Source organism: Cherax quadricarinatus, chromosome 68, assembly GCF_038502225.1.
Source record: "Cherax quadricarinatus isolate ZL_2023a chromosome 68, ASM3850222v1, whole genome shotgun sequence".
NCBI lineage: Eukaryota > Metazoa > Arthropoda > Malacostraca > Decapoda > Parastacidae > Cherax > Cherax quadricarinatus.
The window spans coordinates 16,602,574-16,624,102 of NC_091359.1; the positions used below are offsets into that span (position 1 = coordinate 16,602,574).

At 44.7% G+C, this 21,529-nt stretch overlaps 1 protein-coding gene across 1 annotated transcript; it reads right to left on the reverse strand.

Moving 5' to 3' along the window:
- Nucleotides 1-372: 372 nt before the first annotated feature.
- On the reverse strand, nucleotides 373-20,043 carry LOC128697677 (uncharacterized). Its single transcript, XM_070099528.1, has 3 exons — nucleotides 20,021-20,043; nucleotides 19,179-19,299; nucleotides 373-1,220 (listed from the first exon to the last, which is right to left on the reverse strand). The coding sequence occupies exon 3, from the start codon at nucleotides 1,045-1,047 to the stop codon at nucleotides 373-375; it is 675 nt and encodes a 224-aa protein (XP_069955629.1). The 5' UTR covers nucleotides 1,048-1,220; nucleotides 19,179-19,299; nucleotides 20,021-20,043.
- Between the last annotated feature and the right edge of the window lie 1,486 nt (nucleotides 20,044-21,529).

A 21,529-nucleotide genomic window follows, 5' to 3' on the forward strand; every position in this document is an offset into this window, starting at 1 on the left:
CAACAGTCATCACTACAGCTTCCGATGGTTCAGTGTGATCTTACCTGGTTAACAACAGTCATCATCACAGCTTCCGATGGTTCAGTGTGATCTTACCTGGTTAACAACAGTCATCATCACAGCTTCCGATGGTTCAGTGTGATCTTACCTGGTTAACAACAGTCATCACCACAGCTTCCGATGGTTCAGTGTGATCTTACCTGGTTAACAACAGTCATCATCACAGCTTCCGATGGTTCAGTGTGATCTTACCTGGTTAACAACAGTCATCACCACAGCTTCCGATGGTTCAGTGTGATCTTACCTGGTTAACAACAGTCATCATCACAGCTTCCGATGGTTCAGTGTGATCTTACCTGGGTAATATACCACCTAGTCTGTTTGATAAGGTTCCAGTTTAGTTCTTGGCATCATTCCAAACATTCTTCCTCCAGTGTTACTCTGGTTACCTTGCTCTTTCCTGCTGAGATTTGTCTTGGAGTTTTCTTGTCTTTTCCTGTCTCTCTTCACTCCGAGATGCGTTACTGATTTGTTTTTCTTGTCTGTTTTATTTGCAAGATTTTTGGCCTCGTTGTTTATTTTCTTCATTTTGAGTATTTTCTTTTGTCTTTGTTTATTTTGATCTCTTTCATTGTCGTGACTTTTCTTGGTTTTATCTGCTTTCTTTCTTTTCTTCGTGTTTGCACCTCGTTTTATCCCGGATTTTCCTTTATTTTTTCTTTCTTTCTTCCCGGGAGTTTCCTTAGTCTTGTTGTCTTTCGTTTCGTAAATGTTCGTAGTTTTTCCTTGAATTGTCTTGGGATGTTTCTTCTGAATATTTCTCTCTGTTTCGGAAATTTTCCTGAACCTCTGCTGACTCGTGGTTTTCCTGCGTTTGTTTTGTTTCTGTTTTGATAATTTCTCGTTATGTCCTCTTCTGGTTATTTTCTTTGCTTCACTTTGCTGTTCATTGTTATTTTTATGTATTAATTTCAGTTGTTTCTTTTTAGTTTTCTTAGGCTCGTCTTTGTCTTCATTAGACACTCCATGTTTTCTTTGTCTTTTCATCAGAGTTTTCTTTAACGTGTTTTTTAGTTTTCTTATAACCTTCCTGTCTTTATTTTGTCTCTTCCCCTGTCTTGCTTTGGGCTCTCTTTCTCCATCTTTCTCTGTTATTGTCTTCCCCTTTCTTCTTCCCGATTTTAAGATATTTTTTGTCTTGACGTTCAACGGTGTCTTACCTGACAAGAAACACAACAAAACAACAGTTGTAATACTGATATTGTACGAGACCACAACACTATATTTATGGTTATGTAATGGATAAATGCGCAACACACACACCTGGAGTGTACCTGGAGAGGGTTCCGGGGGGTCAACGCCCCCGCGGCCCGGTCTGTGACCAGGCCTTGTGGTGGATCAGGGTCTGATTAACCAGGCTGTTATTCAACACAAACAGTAACACTATAAACATGAAGGTCATTAATGATTATAACACACAACACAGGTTGTAAGAACAATACAGGTTACAAGCACTACACAGGTTACAAACACTACACAGGTTACAAGTACTACACAGGTAACAAGCACCACACAGGTTACAAGCACTACACAGGTTACAAACACTACACAGGTCACAAGTACTACACAGGTAACAAGCACCACACAGGTTACAAGCACTACACAGGTTACAAGCACCACACAGGTTACAAGCACTACACAGGTTACAAGCACCACACAGGTTACAAGCACTACACAGGTTACAAGCACCACACAGGTTACAAACACTACACAGGTTACAAGCACCACACAGGTTACAAGCACTACACAGGTTACAAGCACTACACAGGTTACAAACACTACACGAGATTACAAGCACTACACAGGTTACAAGCACCACACAGGTTACAAGCACTACACAGGTTACAAACACTACACAGGTTACAAACACTACACAGGTTACAAGCACTACATAGGTTACAAGCACTACACAGGTTACAAGCACCACACAGGTTACAAGCACCACACAGGTTACAAACACTACACAGGTTACAAGCACTACACAGGTTACAAACACTACACGAGATTACAAGCACTACACAGGTTACAAGCACTACACGAGATTACAAGCACTACACAGGTTACAAGCACCACACAGGTTACAAGCACTACACAGGTTACAAACACTACACAGGTTACAAACACTACACAGGTTACAAGCACTACATAGGTTACAAGCACTACACAGGTTACAAGCACCACACAGGTTACAAGCACCACACAGGTTACAAACACTACACAGGTTACAAGCACTACACGAGATTAAAAGCACTACACTGGTTACAAACACTACACAGGTTACAAGCACTACACAGGTTACAAACACTACACGAGATTACAAGCACTACACAGGTTACAAGCACTACACGAGATTACAAACACTACACAGGTTACAAGCACTACACAGGTTACAAGCACTACACAGGTTACAAACACTACACAGGTTACAAACACTACACGAGATTACAAGCACTACACAGGTTACAAGCACTACACGAGATTACAAACACTACACAGGTTACAAGCACTACACAGGTTACAAGCACTACACAGGTTACAAGCACCACACAGGTTACAAGCACTACACAGGTTACAAGCACTACACAGGTTACAAGCACTACACAGGTTACAAACACTACACAGGTTACAAACACTACACAGGTTACAAGCACCACACAGGTTACAAGCACTACACAGGTTACAAACACTACATAGGTTACAAGCACTACACAGGTTACAAACACTACACAGGTTACAAGCACTACACAGGTTACAAACACTACATAGGTTACAAGCACTACACAGGTTACAAACACTACACAGGTTACAAACACTACACAGGTTACAAGCACTACACAGGTTACAAGCACTACACAGGTTACAAACACTACACGAGATTACAAGCACTACACAGGTTACGAACACTACACGAGATTACAAGCACTACACAGGTTACAAACACTACACAGGTTACAAGCACTACACAGGTTACAAGCACTATACGAGGTTACAAGCACTACACAGGTTACAAGCACTACACAGGTTACAAGCACTATACGAGGTTACAAGCACTACACAGGTTACAAACACTACACGAGATTGCAAGCACTACACAGGTTACAAGCACTACACAGGTTACAAGCACTACACAGGTTACAAGCACTACACAGGTTACAAACACTACACGAGATTACAAGCACTACACAGGTTACAAACACTACACGAGATTACAAGCACTACACAGGTTACGAACACTACACGAGATTACAAGCACTACACAGGTTACAAACACTACACAGGTTACAAGCACTACACAGGTTACAAGCACTATACGAGGTTACAAGCACTACACAGGTTACAAGCACTACACAGGTTACAAGCACTATACGAGGTTACAAGCACTACACAGGTTACAAACACTACACGAGATTGCAAGCACTACACAGGTTACAAGCACTACACAGGTTACAAGCACTACACAGGTTACAAGCACTACACAGGTTACAAACACTACACGAGATTACAAGCACTACACAGGTTACAAACACTACACGAGATTACAAGCACTACACAGGTTACGAACACTACACGAGATTACAAGCACTACACAGGTTACAAACACTACACAGGTTACAAGCACTACACAGGTTACAAGCACTATACGAGGTTACAAGCACTACACAGGTTACAAGCACTACACAGGTTACAAGCACTATACGAGGTTACAAGCACTACACAGGTTACAAACACTACACGAGATTGCAAGCACTACACAGGTTACAAGCACTACACAGGTTACAAGCACTACACGAGATTACAAGCACTACACAGGTTACAAACACTACACAGGTTACAAGCGCTACACGAGATTACAAGCACTACACAGGTTACAAGCACTATACGAGGTTACAAGCACTACACAGGTTACAAGCACTACACAGGTTACAAGCACTACACAGGTTACAAACACTACACATGTTACAAGCACTACACAGGTTACAAACACTACACAGGTTACAAGCACTACACATGTTACAGGCACTACACAGGTTACAAGCACTACACAGGTTACAAGCACTACACGAGATTACAAGCACTACACAGGTTACAAACACTACACAGGTTACAAGCACTACACGAGATTACAAGCACTACACAGGTTACAAACACTACACAGGTTACAAGCACTACACGAGATTACAAGCACTACACAGGTAACAAGCACTACACAGGTTACAAGCACTACACAGGTTACAAGCACTACACAGGTTACAAACACTACACAGGTTACAAACACTACACAGGTTACAAGCACTACACGAGATTACAAGCACTACACAGGTTACAAACACTACACAGGTTACAAGCACTACACGAGATTACAAGCACTACACAGGTAACAAGCACTACACAGGTTACAAGCACTACACGAGATTACAAGCACTACACAGGTTACAAACACTACACAGGTAACAAGCACTACACAGGTAACAAGCACTGCACAGGTAACAAGCACTACACAGGTTACAAGCACTACACAGGTTACAAGCACTACACAGGTAACAAGCACTACACAGGTAACAAGCACTACACAGGTTACAAGCACTACACAGGTAACAAGCACTACACAGGTTACAAACACTACACGAGATTACAAGCACTACACAGGTTACAAGCACTACACAGGTTACAAGCACTACACAGGTAACAAGCACTACACAGGTAACAAGCACTGCACAGGTTACAAGCACTACACAGGTTACAAGCACTACACAGGTTACAAGCACTACACAGGTAACAAGCACTACACAGGTAACAAGCGCTACACAGGTAACAAACACTACACAGGTTACAAGCACTACACAGGTTACAAGCACTACACAGGTAACAAGCACTACACAGGTAACAAGCACTACACAGGTAACAAGCACTACACAGGTTACAAGCACTACACAGGTAACAAGCACTACACAGGTAACAAGCACTACACAGGTTACAAGCACTACACAGGTTACAATCACTACACAGGTTACAAGCACTACACAGGTTACAAACACTACACAGGTAACAAGCACTACACAGGTAACAAGCACTACACAGGTTACAAGCACTACACAGGTAACAAGCACTACACAGGTTACAAGCACTACACAGGTTACAAGCACTACACAGGTTACAAACACTACACAGGTTACAAGCACTACACAGGTTACAAGCACTACACAGGTTACAAACACTACACAGGTTACAAACACTACACAGGTTACAAACACTACACATGTTACAAGCACTACACAGGTTACAAACACTACACAGGTTACAAGCACTACATAGGTTACAAACACTACACAGGTTACAAGCACTACACAGGTTACAAGCACTACACAGGTTACAAACACTACACAGGTTACAAACACTACACAGGTTACAAACACTACACAGGTTACAAACACTACACAGGTTACAAACACTACACAGGTTACAAGCACTACACAGGTTACAAGCACTACACATGTTAAAAACACTACACAGGTTACAAACACTACACAGGTTACAAACACTACACAGGTTACAAGCACTACACAGTTTACAAACACTACACAGGTTACAGGCACTACACAGGTTACAAGCACTACACAGGTTACAAATTGGTGAGTATTTTATAAGGTACAACATACAATAGTGTATCACTGTAACATACAAACTGTATCATTGCTAGCAAAGGTACTACACCTGGCTGCAGTCAGTGAAAGTATTTTCCCTGAAGAACAAAAAGATACAATACCGTGACTGGAACAATACACAAATATCCCGCACATAGGAGAGAGAGAAGCTGGCGACGACGTTTCGATCCGACTTGGCTTATTTACGAAGTGGTCCATGTCGGACTGAAGCGTCGTCGTAAGCTTCTCTCTCTCCTGTGTGCGGCTTATTTGTATACTTTCCTGGCTACTGATTTCTGTGCCCTTCTAGACAGGCAGTTAAGAGAACAGGTGATATTGTACTGTTTTGATGACAGGTAAACACATTGTGAATTGAACCTCTGTAACTCCTTGTGCTCGGTGTTTATAGTTTTGTGCCACTATGCCTTGCAAGGATTGTTACAGAGCAAGTCTAGCCACCTGATGCTCTTTTGTTGTCACAAGTTAACACGTCTAATTTAATTTAACTAGCAATAAATTTTGTCTACCACTTGAAGGAGATTCATTAATAATTAATTGGTGAACAAAAATCAAGATATTTTAGTGTCTAAAGTAGGTGATTCTTTCTGTGTATATTATACACAGAGGGATACACTTCTCTGTGTATATATTTAATTATAGGAAATGGGTTTTGTATGATATTTTGTATGTTGTTGTGGCCCGGTGGCCTGGTGGCTAAAGCTCCCGCTTCACACACGGAGGGCCCGGGTTCGATTCCCGGCGGGTGGAAACATTTCGACACGTTTCCTTACACCTATTGTCCTGTTCACCTAGCAGCAAATAGGTACCTGGGTGTTAGTCGACTGGTGTCGGTCGCATCCTGGGGGACAAGATTAAGGACCCCAATGGAAATAAGTTAGACAGTCCTCGATGACGCACTGACTTTCTTGGGTTATCCTGGGTGGCTAACCCTCCGGGGTTAAAAATCCGAACGAAATCTTATCTTATCTTATCTAGCGGCAGCAACAACAGCGACCTCCAAGCTCCGTACTTTTCTCCAACTATCAGAGCCACCAATGCTCCTATGATGACCTAGTTGCAAACAAAACTGCACTACCCAACGTAGCACCCAGAATGACCAAAGATTACCAACAGTGAAACCTACAAATCGGAAATAATAAAGATCAAAGGAAGACTGCCCTCAAACCCAAAGCAACACCCCGCTGCCAGCCGAACAACGTAACCCTAAGCTTTGTATAACTACAACTTCTTAACTACAACAATTCCTGTAGTATTATGAGGCGCAGTCTAAGAGGAAACAGCACCAAGGCCAGCAAGAAAACACCGAAAAATCAACTATTCAACAAGTGTAGCCTCTCACCACCGCCAAGGACGACGCCGGGTCATCTAAGATAAGATTTCGTTCGGATTTTTAACCCCGGAGGGTTAGCCACCCAGGATAACCCAAGAAAGTCAGTGCGTCATCGAGGACTGTCTAACTTATTTCCATTGGGGTCCTTAATCTTGTCCCCCAGGATGCGACCCACACCAGTCGACTAACACCCAGGTACCTATTTGCTGCTAGGTGAACAGGACAACAGGTGTAAGGAAACGTGTCGAAATGTTTCCACCCGCCGGGAATCGAACCCGGGCCCTCCGTGTGTGAAGCGGGAGCTTTAGCCACCAGGCCACCGGGTCATCTACCACCCCTCTCACCACCACCCAGGAGGACGCCGGGTCATCTACCACCCCTCTCACCACCGCCCAGGAGGACGCCGGGTCATCTACCACCCCTCTCACCACCGCCCAGGAGGACGCCGGGTCATCTACCACCCCTCTCACCACCACCCAGGACGACGCCGGGTCATCTACCACCCCTCTTATCACCACCCAGGACGACGCCGGGTCATCTACCACCCCTCTCACCACCACCCAGGACGACGCCGGGTCATCTACCACCCCTCTCACCACCGCCAAGGACGACGCCGGGTCATCTACCACCCCTCTCACCACCACCCAGGACGACGCCGGGTCATCTCCCACCCCTCTCACCACCGCCCAGGACGACGCCGGGTCATCTACCACCCCTCTCACCACCAACCAGGACGACGCCGGGTCATCTACCACCCCTCTCACCACCACCCAGGACGACGCCGGGTCATCTACCACCCCTCTCACCACCGCCAAGGACGACGCCGGGTCATCTACCACCCCTCACACCACCACCCAGGACGACGCCGGGTCATCTACCACCCCTCTCACCACCACCCAGGACGACGCCGGGTCATCTACCACCCCTCTCACCACCGCCCAGGAGGACGCCGGGTCATCTACCACCCCTCTCACCACCGCCCAGGACGACGCTGGGCCATCTACCACCCCTCTCACCACCACCCAGGACGACGCCAGGTCATCTACCACCCCTCTCACCACCGCCCAGGACGACGCCGGGTCATCTACCACCCCTCTCACCACCGCCCAGGACGACGCCGGGCCATCTACCACCCCTCTCACCACCACCCAGGACGACGCCAGGTCATCTACCACCCCTCTCACCACCGCCCAGGACGACGCCGGGTCATCTACCACCCCTCTCACCACCGCCCAGGAGGACGCCGGGTCATCTACCACCCCTCTCACCACCGCCCAGGACGACGCCGGGTCATCTACCACCCCTCTCACCACCAACCAGGAGGACGCCGGGTCATCTACCACCCCTCTCACCACCACCCAGGACGACGCCGGGTCATCTACCACCCCTCTCACCACCACCCAGGACGACGCCGGGCCATCTACCACCCCTCTCACCACCGCCCAGGACGACGCCGGGTCATCTACCACCCCTCTCACCACCGCCCAGGACGACGCCGGGTCATCTACCACCCCTCTCACCACCGCCCAGGACGACGCCGGGCCATCTACCACCCCTCTCACCACCGCCCAGGACGACGCCGGGTCATCTACCACCCCTCTCACCACCGCCCAGGACGACTCCGGGTCATCTACCACCCCTCTCACCACCGCCCAGGACGACGCCGGGCCATCTACCACCCCTCTCACCACCGCCCAGGACGACGCCGGGTCATCTACCACCCCTCTCACCACCGCCCAGGACGACGCCGGGTCATCTACCACCCCTCTCACCACCACCCAGGACGACGCCGGGTCATCTACCACCCCTCTCACCACCGCCCAGGACGACGCCGGGTCATCTACCACCCCTCTCACCACCACCCAGGACGACCCCGGGTCATCTACCACCCCTCTCACCACCGCCCAGGACGACTCCGGGTCATCTACCACCCCTCTCACCACCGCCCAGGACGACGCCGGGCCATCTACCACCCCTCTCACCACCGCCCAGGACGACGCCGGGTCATCTACCACCCCTCTCACCACCGCCCAGGACGACGCCGGGTCATCTATCACCCCTCTCACCACCACCCAGGACGACGCCGGGTCATCTACCACCCCTCTCACCACCACCCAGGACGACGCCGGGTCATCTACCACCCCTCTCACCACCACCCAGGACGACGCCGGGCCATCTACCACCCCTCTCACCACCGCCCAGGACGACGCCGGGTCATCTACCACCCCTCTCACCACCGCCCAGGACGACGCCGGGTCATCTACCACCCCTCTCACCACCGCCCAGGACGACGCCGGGCCATCTACCACCCCTCTCACCACCGCCCAGGACGACGCCGGGTCATCTACCACCCTTCTCACCACCGCCCAGGACGACGCCGGGGCATCTACCACCCCTCTCACCACCGCCCAGGACGACGCCGGGGCATCTACCACCCCTCTCACCACCGCCCAGGACGACGCCGGGTCATCTACCACCCCTCTCACCACCGCCCAGGACGACGCCGGGTCATCTACCACCCCTCTCACCACCGCCCAGGACGACGCCGGGCCATCTACCACCCCTCTCACCACCGCCCAGGACGACGCCGGGTCATCTACCACCCCTCTCACCACCGCCCAGGACGACGCCGGGTCATCTACCACCCCTCTCACCACCGCCCAGGACGACGCCGGGCCATCTACCACCCCTCTCACCACCGCCCAGGACGACGCCGGGTCATCTACCACCCCTCTCACCACCGCCCAGGACGACGCCGGGTCATCTACCACCCCTCTCACCACCGCCCAGGACGACGCCGGGCCATCTACCACCCCTCTCACCACCGCCCAGGACGACGCCGGGTCATCTACCACCCCTCTCACCACCAACCAGGACGACGCCGGGTCATCTATCACCCCTCTCACCACAACCCAGGACGACGCCGGGTCATCTACCACCCCTCTCACCACCACCCAGGACGACGCCGGGTCACCTACCACCCCTCTCACCACCGCCCAGGACGACGCCGGGTCATCTACCACCCCTCTCACCAAAAACCAGGACGACGCCGGGTCATCTACCACCCCTCTCACCACCACCCAGGACGACGCCGGGTCATCTACCACCCCTCTCACCACCGCCCAGGACGACGCCGGGTCATCTACCACCCCTCTCACCACTGCCCAGGACGACGCCGGGTCATCTACCACCCCTCTCACCACCGCCCAGGACGACGCCGGGTCATCTATCACCCCTCTCACCAAAAACCAGGACGACGCCGGGTCATCTACCACCCCTCTCACCACCACCCAGGACGACGCCGGGTCACCTACCACCCCTCTCACCACCGCCCAGGACGACGCCGGGTCATCTACCACCCCTCTCACCAAAAACCAGGACGACGCCGGGTCATCTACCACCCCTCTCACCACCACCCAGGACGACGCCGGGTCACCAACCACCCCTCTCACCACCGCCCAGGACGACGCCGGGTCATCTACCACCCCTCTCACCAAAAACCAGGACGACGCCGGGTCATCTACCACCCCTCTCACCACCACCCAGGACGACGCCGGGTCACCTACCACCCCTCTCACCACCGCCCAGGACGACGCCACAACAATAACAACAAACATGGCTGCCTCCACCTCTACCGCCTCTCTCTTCCCCAGATTCAACCTACCAAGTAGTCTCTCAGGTATGACCAACGATCCAGATACCCTAAAGTCATGCATCTCCACCTTAGTTATTGAAAACATGAACCTTCGAGAGACGCTAACAGAACAAAACACCAGGATGACACAACTCGAGAACAAAATCCTCAGTCTTGAAGAAAAGTTATCAACACCAGGAATGACTAACTGTGACAAGACCATCCAAACAGTCATAGATAGCCATACCCAACAAATAATATCTCTTAATACAAAGGTTGAAGAAGCAGTAAAAGAATGGAAGAACAACTTAGATAACCAGTTCAGTGACTACTTTGCTCTCCAAGAAGATAAAACTGAACAAGATAAACTATCGGACGCAGTAATAGTTAACAGTCCACTTTTTCCCAGTGTTGAGTGTACCTGGTAAAGTGTATGGTAGAGTTATAATTGAAAGAATTAAGAGTAAGACGGAGAATAGGATAGCAGATGAACAAGGAGGCTTTAGGAAAGGTAGGGGGTGTGTGGACCAGGTGTTTACAGTGAAACATATAAGTGAACAGTATTTAGATAAGGCTAAAGAGGTCTTTGTGGCATTTATGGATTTGGAAAAGGCGTATGACAGGGTGGATAGGGGGGCAATGTGGCAGATGTTGCAAGTGTATGGTGTAGGAGGTAGGTTACTGAAAGCAGTGAAGAGTTTTTACGAGGATAGTGAGGCTCAAGTTAGAGTATGTAGGAAAGAGGGAAATTTTTTCCCAGTAAAAGTAGGCCTTAGACAAGGATGTGTGATGTCACCGTGGTTGTTTAATATATTTATAGATGGGGTTGTAAGAGAAGTAAATGCGAGGGTCTTGGCAAGAGGCGTGGAGTTAAAAGATAAAGAATCACACACAAAGTGGGAGTTGTCACAGCTGCTCTTTGCCGATGACACTGTGCTCTTGGGAGATTCTGAAGAGAAGTTGCAGAGATTGGTGGATGAATTTGGTAGGGTGTGCAAAAGAAGAAAATTAAAGGTGAATACAGGAAAGAGTAAGGTTATGAGGATAACAAAAAGATTAGGTGATGAAAGATTGAATATCAGATTGGAGGGAGAGAGTATGGAGGAGGTGAACGTATTCAGATATTTGGGAGTGGACGTGTCAGCGGATGGGTCTATGAAAGATGAGGTGAATCATAGAATTGATGAGGGAAAAAGAGTGAGTGGTGCACTTAGGAGTCTGTGGAGACAAAGAACTTTGTCCTTGGAGGCAAAGAGGGGAATGTATGAGAGTATAGTTTTACCAACGCTCTTATATGGGTGTGAAGCGTGGGTGATGAATGTTGCAGCGAGGAGAAGGCTGGAGGCAGTGGAGATGTCATGTCTGAGGGCAATGTGTGGTGTGAATATAATGCAGAGAATTCGTAGTTTGGAAGTTAGGAGGAGGTGCGGGATTACCAAAACTGTTGTCCAGAGGGCTGAGGAAGGGTTGTTGAGGTGGTTCGGACATGTAGAGAGAATGGAGCGAAACAGAATGACTTCAAGAGTGTATCAGTCTGTAGTGGAAGGAAGGCGGGGTAGGGGTCGGCCTAGGAAGGGTTGGAGGGAGGGGGTAAAGGAGGTTTTGTGTGCGAGGGGCTTGGACTTCCAGCAGGCATGCGTGAGCGTGTTTGATAGGAGTGAATGGAGACAAATGGTTTTTAATACTTGACGTGCTGTTGGAGTGTGAGCAAAGTAACATTTATGAAGGGATTCAGGGAAACCGGCAGGCCGGACTTGAGTCCTGGAGATGGGAAGTACAGTGCCTGCACTCTGAAGGAGGGGTGTTAATGTTGCAGTTTAAAAACTGTAGTGTAAAGCACCCTTCTGGCAAGACAGTGATGGAGTGAATGATGGTGAAAGTTTTTCTTTTTCGGGCCACCCTGCCTTGGTGGGAATCGGCCGGTGTGATAATAAAAAAAAAAAAAAAATGAACCAAACAAACAGTAAAGAAATTGCTCTGCAGATCATAAAGGACCAAACAAAAGTTACAGTACCAGAGTCAGAAATAAAGGAAGCCAGGTTACTAGGATCCCATGGTAGAAAAGTGTTATGCTTAGATTCCACTCACATGACAGGAAAAAAGACTTAATTATTGCATCTATTAAAGTAAAGAGGTATACATAAATTTTATTAAACACCATATTTACTACCAGTCAATTTTACTTTTGTACATTAAACATTATTTTATACTTCCCATAACATTTTGTATATTCAACTCCAACCTTTATATTATCCTTTGTACCTGTGTACCTCTGTACTTCTGTTCCTCTGTACCTGTGTACCTCTGTACCTCTGTACATGTGAACCTGTGTACCTGTATACCTCTGTACCTCTGTACCTCTGTACCTGTGTACCTCTGTACCTCTGTACCTGTGTACCTCTGTACCTCTGTACCTGTGTACCTGTGTACCTGTGTACCATCTTACTATCATATTATAACCAAGTCATTGCCATTTTTATTTTGTTATTATATTCTTTTGGAACATTAATTTGTGTATTTTATCTTGTTCTTGTTAACAACTTATATTAGACCTTAGTGCAATTGCAAGTGAGAGTCTTGTACCATTTTAATTTGTATTTTTATAGTATTAGTTTATACCTAGTTGTACTTTAGCTCATTCTAGCTCAATACATACACAACACTAAATTCATTATATTAGACCTTAGTGCAGTTACAAGAGTGAGTCTGGTGCCACTTGTAATTTGTTTTTTTTATAGTATTAGTTTATACCTAGTTGTACTTTAGCTCATTCTAGCACAACACATAGACAATATCAATTTCATTATGTTTATTAGTGACTATACTCTATATGACCAAAGTGCTTTAGCGGTATACTTATCCAAACTTTCCACCACTACAGAAATCAGTATTAGAACTCACCACATAATACAGGATATAAACAACCACTATTTAAACCTAAAAGATGAATGATCACGTTGACCCTGATCTAAACCTCTATAATCTAACACACAATCAAAACTTATTGGAAAGTAACTGCCTTTATTACAAAGCATCACAAGCCAGCACTATCCTGAACACCGCTCAAAGTCTATCATTTCTTAACTACAACATCACGTCCTTAAGCAAGCACTGTGATGACCTCCTGGCACTCCTTGAGTCACTAAAGACACCCTTCTCCTGCATTATTCTTACTGAGACCTGGCTTAAGCAGGACACAATAGATATCTACCCACTACCAGGATACACAGCAATCCACAACTGCAGACCATACCAAGTTGGGGATGGTATTGCAATCTATTACTCTAACGCACTATCTTGTATTAGCACCACTTGCTTTAGTGATGAATATGGGGAATACATTTTTGGTAATTTTACTGTAAAAAACCTTAAGACGCCTATAACAATCGGTGCCATTTACCGGATACCCCACACAAACATCCCAAATTTCGGTGAGAATCTAAATCAAATCAAATCAAATCAAATCAAGTTTATTCTCTATAAGGCTTACAATGCTGAGTTTACAGAATTTGGATATTGTGTGGTTTACATGTTTTAAAATACTAATTACAGAGTGTACCACTAGAACACCTAGCATGGCTAGACATTTCGGGCAAACTTAGATTAATTCTTAACTTTAAAATATTACAAATTATGAGGTAAGTTGGTATTATGGCTAAGTGACTAAATACTAGTTTGTGAGTTTAGCAATGTGAATGCTTTTGTTTTCGCACAATACATAGTTTCAGTATTGGAGTATCACAGGCCAACTTATGACTAGTTAGGATTCATTATTTTAAGATTAAGATTGATATTTGTGTTTATGGTCAAATGGGTGAGTGAGTGTAAGTGTGAACCACCAGGTGGTATTCGTGTAGTTAGTTGACAGGGTGTATCAGGGAGATAAGATGTTTTCTAATGGTAGTTTTGAAAGTGATGAATGTGTCTGCAGTTCTAGAGTTCTCAGGTAGGGTGTTCCAGATTTTAGGGCCTTTGACATACATTGAATTTTTGTAAAGGTTTAGTCGAACACGGGGAATGTCATTGAGATGTTTGTGTCTGGTGTTATGTCTGTGGGTTCTGTCACAACTATTAAGAAAGCGTTTTAGGTCAAGGTTAATATTGGAATTTATGGTCCTGTAGATGTAGATTGCACAGTAGTAAGTGTGGATGTACTGAACAGGGAGTAAGTTTAGATCTATGAAGAGTGGGGGAGGGGTTGCCATGGATGGGATTTAGTGACTATTCTTACTACGGCTTTTTGTTGGGTTATTATTGACTTTAGGTACTAATAACAAACAGACAAATGAACAAGCACCACCTTCTCTTAGTTGGAGACTTCAATGTCAACCTTGGCCTACCAGACGATCAGTCTGTAACTGATTTCATCAACAATATGAATAACACACTTCTCATACCAACAATAACTAAACCAACCATGCTGACTGAGACAAGTGCAACCATAATAGACCACATATGGACCAATATACTAGCCCCCCTTAAATCAGGGATAATCACAGACAGCACTACTGACCACTACCCAACCTTCCACTTAACAAACATTAGTAAGCCACCACTCGAATACAACAAAGTTTCATTTAGACTCCATGACGAGGCCTCAATAAGGAATTTCACAGCAGACCTAGAGACTGTTGACTGGCCTACAGAATTCTCCAATGCCAATGGTATTGACGATTGGACAGACATTTTTCTTAACAAAATGCTTAGACTATACAACAAACATTGTCCTATTAAAACGAAACAGATGACGAATAAACAGCTCGGTTGCCCATGGCTAACCAGCAGCATTCTGAAATCCATTGATAAGAAACACCAATATGAAAAGCAATATAGACAGGGCTTAAAACACAAAGATATTCTTAAACAATATTCAACAGTTCTCACCAAATTAATAAAGAAAGCCAAACAACTGTACTACTCCAGCAGATTCACTGACACAAGAGGAGATATAAAAAAGACCTGGAAAACACTTTCCCAGATTCTGGGCACCCACAAACTGAAAAAAAACAAGAATTTTGTCCTAACTAAACCTAATGAAACACCACTGCATCCCACTGATACAGCTAACAAGATAAACGACTTCTTCTCAACCATAGGATTTAATCTCGCCAGTAAAATCCCACGTACCAACGTCCGTGCTGGGGACTACCTAGACGGGAATTTTCCAAATTCCTTCTATCTTGTACCAACTGAGCCCTTGGAAGTCACCGCAATTATAAAGTCACTCAAAAATAATTCAGGGAATCTGTCTCACGTCCCACCATTATTGTACAAGTGAGCGGCCCATGTCCTTTCGCATGTTATTACATTACTTTTTAACAAGTCACTGGAAACTAGCACTTTCCCGACACTACTCAAAAAAGCAAGGGTTACACCAATACATAAAGGTGGTGGCCCTACAGATGTAAACAACTATAGGCCAATATCAAACTTATCATTGCTATCCAAAATCTTTGAGAAACTCGTGCACAGGAGACTACATTCATTTATAGCAGCACAAAACATACTCAACCCCTGCCAGTTTGGATTCAGGAAAAATAAAAGCATTAATGATGCAATTGTAAAAATGCTAGATTTGCTTTACACAACATTGGAAAATAAGGAATATCCGCTAGGAATTTTTATTGACCTGAGAAAAGCGTTTGACACAGTAGACCACGGCATCCTACTCCACAAACTTGGCCATTATGGTATAAGAGGCCATGCGCTTGCATATTTCAAATCCTACCTTACTAATAGGTATCAGTATGTCACCATTAAATACACAGCATCATCAACACAGCCACTTGATACTGGAGTTCCGCAGGGAAATGTCCTTGGTCCCCTGCTCTTCCTCATTTACATTAATGATCTTCCAAACGTATCCCAACACCTGAAACCCATTCCCTTTTCTGACGACACGACTTATGTCATCTCTCACCCTAATCTTGCCACCCTCAACACCATTGTCAACGAGGAGCTGTTCAAAATACTGACTTGGATGACAGCCAATAAACTTACACTTAACACTGACAAAACCTACTATATTATGTTTGGTAGCAGAGCAGGAGTTGTGCAACTTAACATTAAGATCGACAACACTCTAATTGCCAGATATAATGAGGGCAAATTCCTAGGTTTATACCTCGACAACAACCTAAATTTCAGCACCCATATCCAACACATAACAAAAAAAAAGTATCCGAAACGGTTGGGATCCTCTCCAAGATACGATACTACGTGCCGCAAAATGCCCTTCTCACACTATACCATTCACTCATTTATCCATACCTCACCTACGCTATTTGTGCTTGGGGATCAACTGCAGCAACACACCTAAAGCCAATAATAACCCAACAAAAAGCCACAGTAAGAATGATCACTAAATCCCATCCCTGGCAACACACCCCCCCACACTTCATAGATCTAAACTTACTCCCAGTTCAGTACATCCACACTTACTACTGTGCAATCTATATTTACAGGACCTTAAATTCCAATATTAACCTTGACCTAAAACGCTTTCTTGATAGTTGTGACAGAACCCACAGGCATAACACCAGACACAAACACCTCTATGACATTTCCCGTGTCCGACTAAACCTTTACAAAAATTCAATGTGTGTCAAAGGGCCTAAAATCTGGAACACCCTACATGAAAACTCTAGAACTGCAGACACATTCATCACTTTCAAAAACTACAGTTAGAAAACATCTTATCTCCCTGATACACCCCGTCAACTAACTACATGATAACCACCTGGTGGTTCACAATTACACTCACTCACCCATTGACTATAAACACATAAATACGAATCTTAATCTTAAAATGATGAATCCTAACTAGTCATAAGTTTGCCTATGATACTCCAATATAGACACTATGTATTGTGCCAAAACAAAAGCATTCACATCGCTAAACTCACAAACTATAATATAGTCACTTAGCCTTAATACCATAATCTGTAATAATTTAAAGTTTAGAATTAATCTAAGTCTGCCCGAAATGCCTAGCCATGCTAGGTGTCCTAGTGGCCCCCTCTGTAATTAGTATTTTAAAATATGTAAACCACACATTGTAATCCTTATAGAGAATAAGCTTGATTGCTTGATATATATATATATATATATATATATATATATATATATATATATATATATATATATATATATATATATATATATATATATATATATATATATATATATATATATATATATATATACATACATTTATATATATATATATATATATATATATATATATATATATATATATATATATATATATATATATATATATATATATATATATATATATATATATATATATATATATATATATATATATATATATATATATATATATATATATATATTGTGGGAGTTGTCACAGTTGCTCTTTGCTGATGACACTGTGCTCTTGGATGATTCTGAAGAAAAGTTGCAGAGGTTGGTGGATGAATTTGGTAGGGTATGTAAAAGAAGAAAATTGAAAGTGAATACAGGAAAGAGTAAGGTTATGAGGATAACAAAAAGATTAGGTGATGAAAGATTGGATATCAGATTGGAGGGAGAGAGTATGGAGGAGGTGAATGTATTCAGATATTAGGGAGTGGACGTGTCAGCGGATGGGTCTATGAAAGATGAGGTGAATCATAGAACTGATGACGGGAAAAGGGTGAGCGGTGCACTTAGGAGTCTGTGGAGACAAAGAACTTTGTCCTTGGAGGCAAAGAGGGGAATGTATGAGAGTATAATTTTACCAACGCTCTTATATGGGTGTGAAGCATGGGTGATCAATGTTGCAGCGAGGAGAAGGCTGGAGGCAGTGGAGATATCATGTCTGAGGGCAATGTGTGGTGTGAATATAATACAGAATTCGTAGCTTGGAAGTTAGGAGGAGGTGCGGGATTGCCAAAACTGTTGTCCAGAGGGCTGAGGAAGGGTTGTTGAGGTGGTTCGGACATGTAGAGAGAATAGAGCGAAACAGAATGACTTCAAGAGTGTATCAGTCTGTAGTGGAAGGAAGGCGGGGTAGGGGTCGGCCTAGGAAAGGTTGGAGGGAAGGGGTAGAGGAGGTTTTGTGTGCGAGGGGCTTGGACTTACAGCAGGCATGCGTGAGCGTGTTTGATAGGAGTGAATGGAGACAAATGGTTTTTAATACTTGACGTGCTGTTGGAGTGTGAGCAAAGTAACATTTATGAAGGGGTTCAGGGAAACCGGCAAGCCGGACTTGAGTCCTGGAGATGGGAAGTACAGTGTCTGCACTCTGAAGGAGGGGTGTTAATGTTGCAGTTTAAAAACTGTAGTGTAAAGCACCCTTCTGGCAAGACAGTGATGGAGTGAATGATGGTGAAAATTTTTCATTTTTGGGCCACCCTGCCTTGGTGGGAATCGGCCAGTGTGATAATAAAAAAAAATTGTGTGTGAGTTACATATTCAGTGATATAATGGCTGGTGTACTTGGTTGTAGTAATTGAGGGAGACATGTTGCCTGCTGTCATCTTACCTGTGAAGCAGCAGACAGTTTTGTCATCACAGTTGTAATCACTCAAGACTTTGTCACACTTACTGACACCTTCCTCGTGGCACTCGCCTCCAGCTGCCTCGCAGGCAGTGCCATCGTCACTCTATTTCATGCATAAACAAAAAAAAAAACTTGCTGTACATGTGTAAGGTTTGGAAATGTAGGAAGTTCATACATGCATAAAGTTTGTAATTATTGTTCTTGGCTTGGTTATGGGTGAGTAATGATGTGGTTTGAGTATCATGCTGGTAAATGATTCTTGATTCAAGGAATTCGAGTTTCTCTCTCTCACATACACACACACATGCAGAATATGATACTTTGGTTCTGAGGATAAGATTGCTCACACACACACACACACACACACACACACACACACACACACACACACACACACACACACACACACACACACAAACACACACACACACACACACACACACACACACACACACACACACACACACACACACACACACACACACACACACACACACACACACACACACACACACACACACACACACACAACACACACACACACACACACACACACACACACACACACACACACACACACACACACACACACACACACACACACACACAAACACACACACACACACACACACACACACACACACACACACACACACACACACACACACACACACACACACACACACACACACACACACACACACACACACACACACACACACACACACACACACACACACACACACACACACACACACACACACACACACACACACACACACACACACACACACACATACACACACACTCTGCCAGTTTAATACCTTAGTCTGGAAGACAGTGATGGTCACACACACACACACACACACACACACACACACACACACACACACACACACACACACACACACACACACACACACACACACACACACACACACACACACACACACACACACACACACACACACACACACACACACACACACACACACACATACACACACACACTCTGCCAGTTTAATACCTTAGTCTGGAAGACAGTGATGGTCACACACACCACCAACAACGTTAGCTTCATGCTGGCAGGAAGGACCCACGATTTGCACTCTTCTCTACCGCTTCCCAGCCGTCAAAACTCTGCATCCCTACTTATATATCACAGATGCAGAACACTTGTGATACACACCTGGAGCTGGGGAATGTGATGGACGGCCAAGGTGCCGAAAAGAATAATTTGAAAAAAATATTGATGCGAGCGATGATCAGTAGTGCTCTCTCTCTCACTCGTTTCCCAAAATGTTTATGTGGCATTCTCTGTCATTTTCAGGGAGGTCTCCTTCTGTGCAAATTGTGATTATATAGTAAAGTCAGAGGCGGCTACAGTGAAAAGCTCTGTTCCACAAGGTACATTGCTCGCTCCCATCCTTTTCCTCATTCTCACGTTTGACAGACAGATATGAGCCACAGCACCGTGTACTCCTCTGCTGACGATATCAGAATTTGCAAGACAGTGTCATCCACTGAGGACACTGCAAGATCTTCTAGTGGACATTAACCATATCTTTGAATGGCCTCAGAAAGAATAAGAAGTTCGCTGAAAATAAATTTCAATTACTCGGTAATGGAAAACTCAAAGAAATAAAAACTGGATCGGAGTATAAAACAAATTTCAACTACACAATAAAGCGAAAAACTAATTGGGAGGGATAATGTCAGAGAATCTTACTTTCAGAGATCACAACAGTGTCTACCACAGCTGCTAGGAAAATGATGGGATGGATTTGAGAACCTTGAAAACTAGGCTAGACGGTTGAGCGTTGGACTGTGAAATTATGGACCGCGGTTCCAGCCGGTCGTCCACAATTCTGTTTATTCATTGACTTGTTTATTACAACTTAATTTGAATATATATATATATATATCAATAACAACACTGCGACTAGCCGAGGATTCGAACCCTCATGGTGAGCGAAAATCACACATTACGCTCTAATCCACAGGATCATGCAATCCTACGTGTTATATATATATATATATATATATATATATATATATATATATATATATATATATATATATATATATATATATATATATATATATATATATATATATATATATATATATATATATATATATATATATATATATATATATATATATATATATATATATATATATATATATATATATATATATATATATATATATATACATATATATAATATATAGGGAGGTACCACCTCTAGAGCTGTCCTGGGGACCCTCATTCTCAGAGAAAAGAATAAACTTGCTTCAGGGAAAACTCAAGGTTCTTCCTGAAGCTGTTT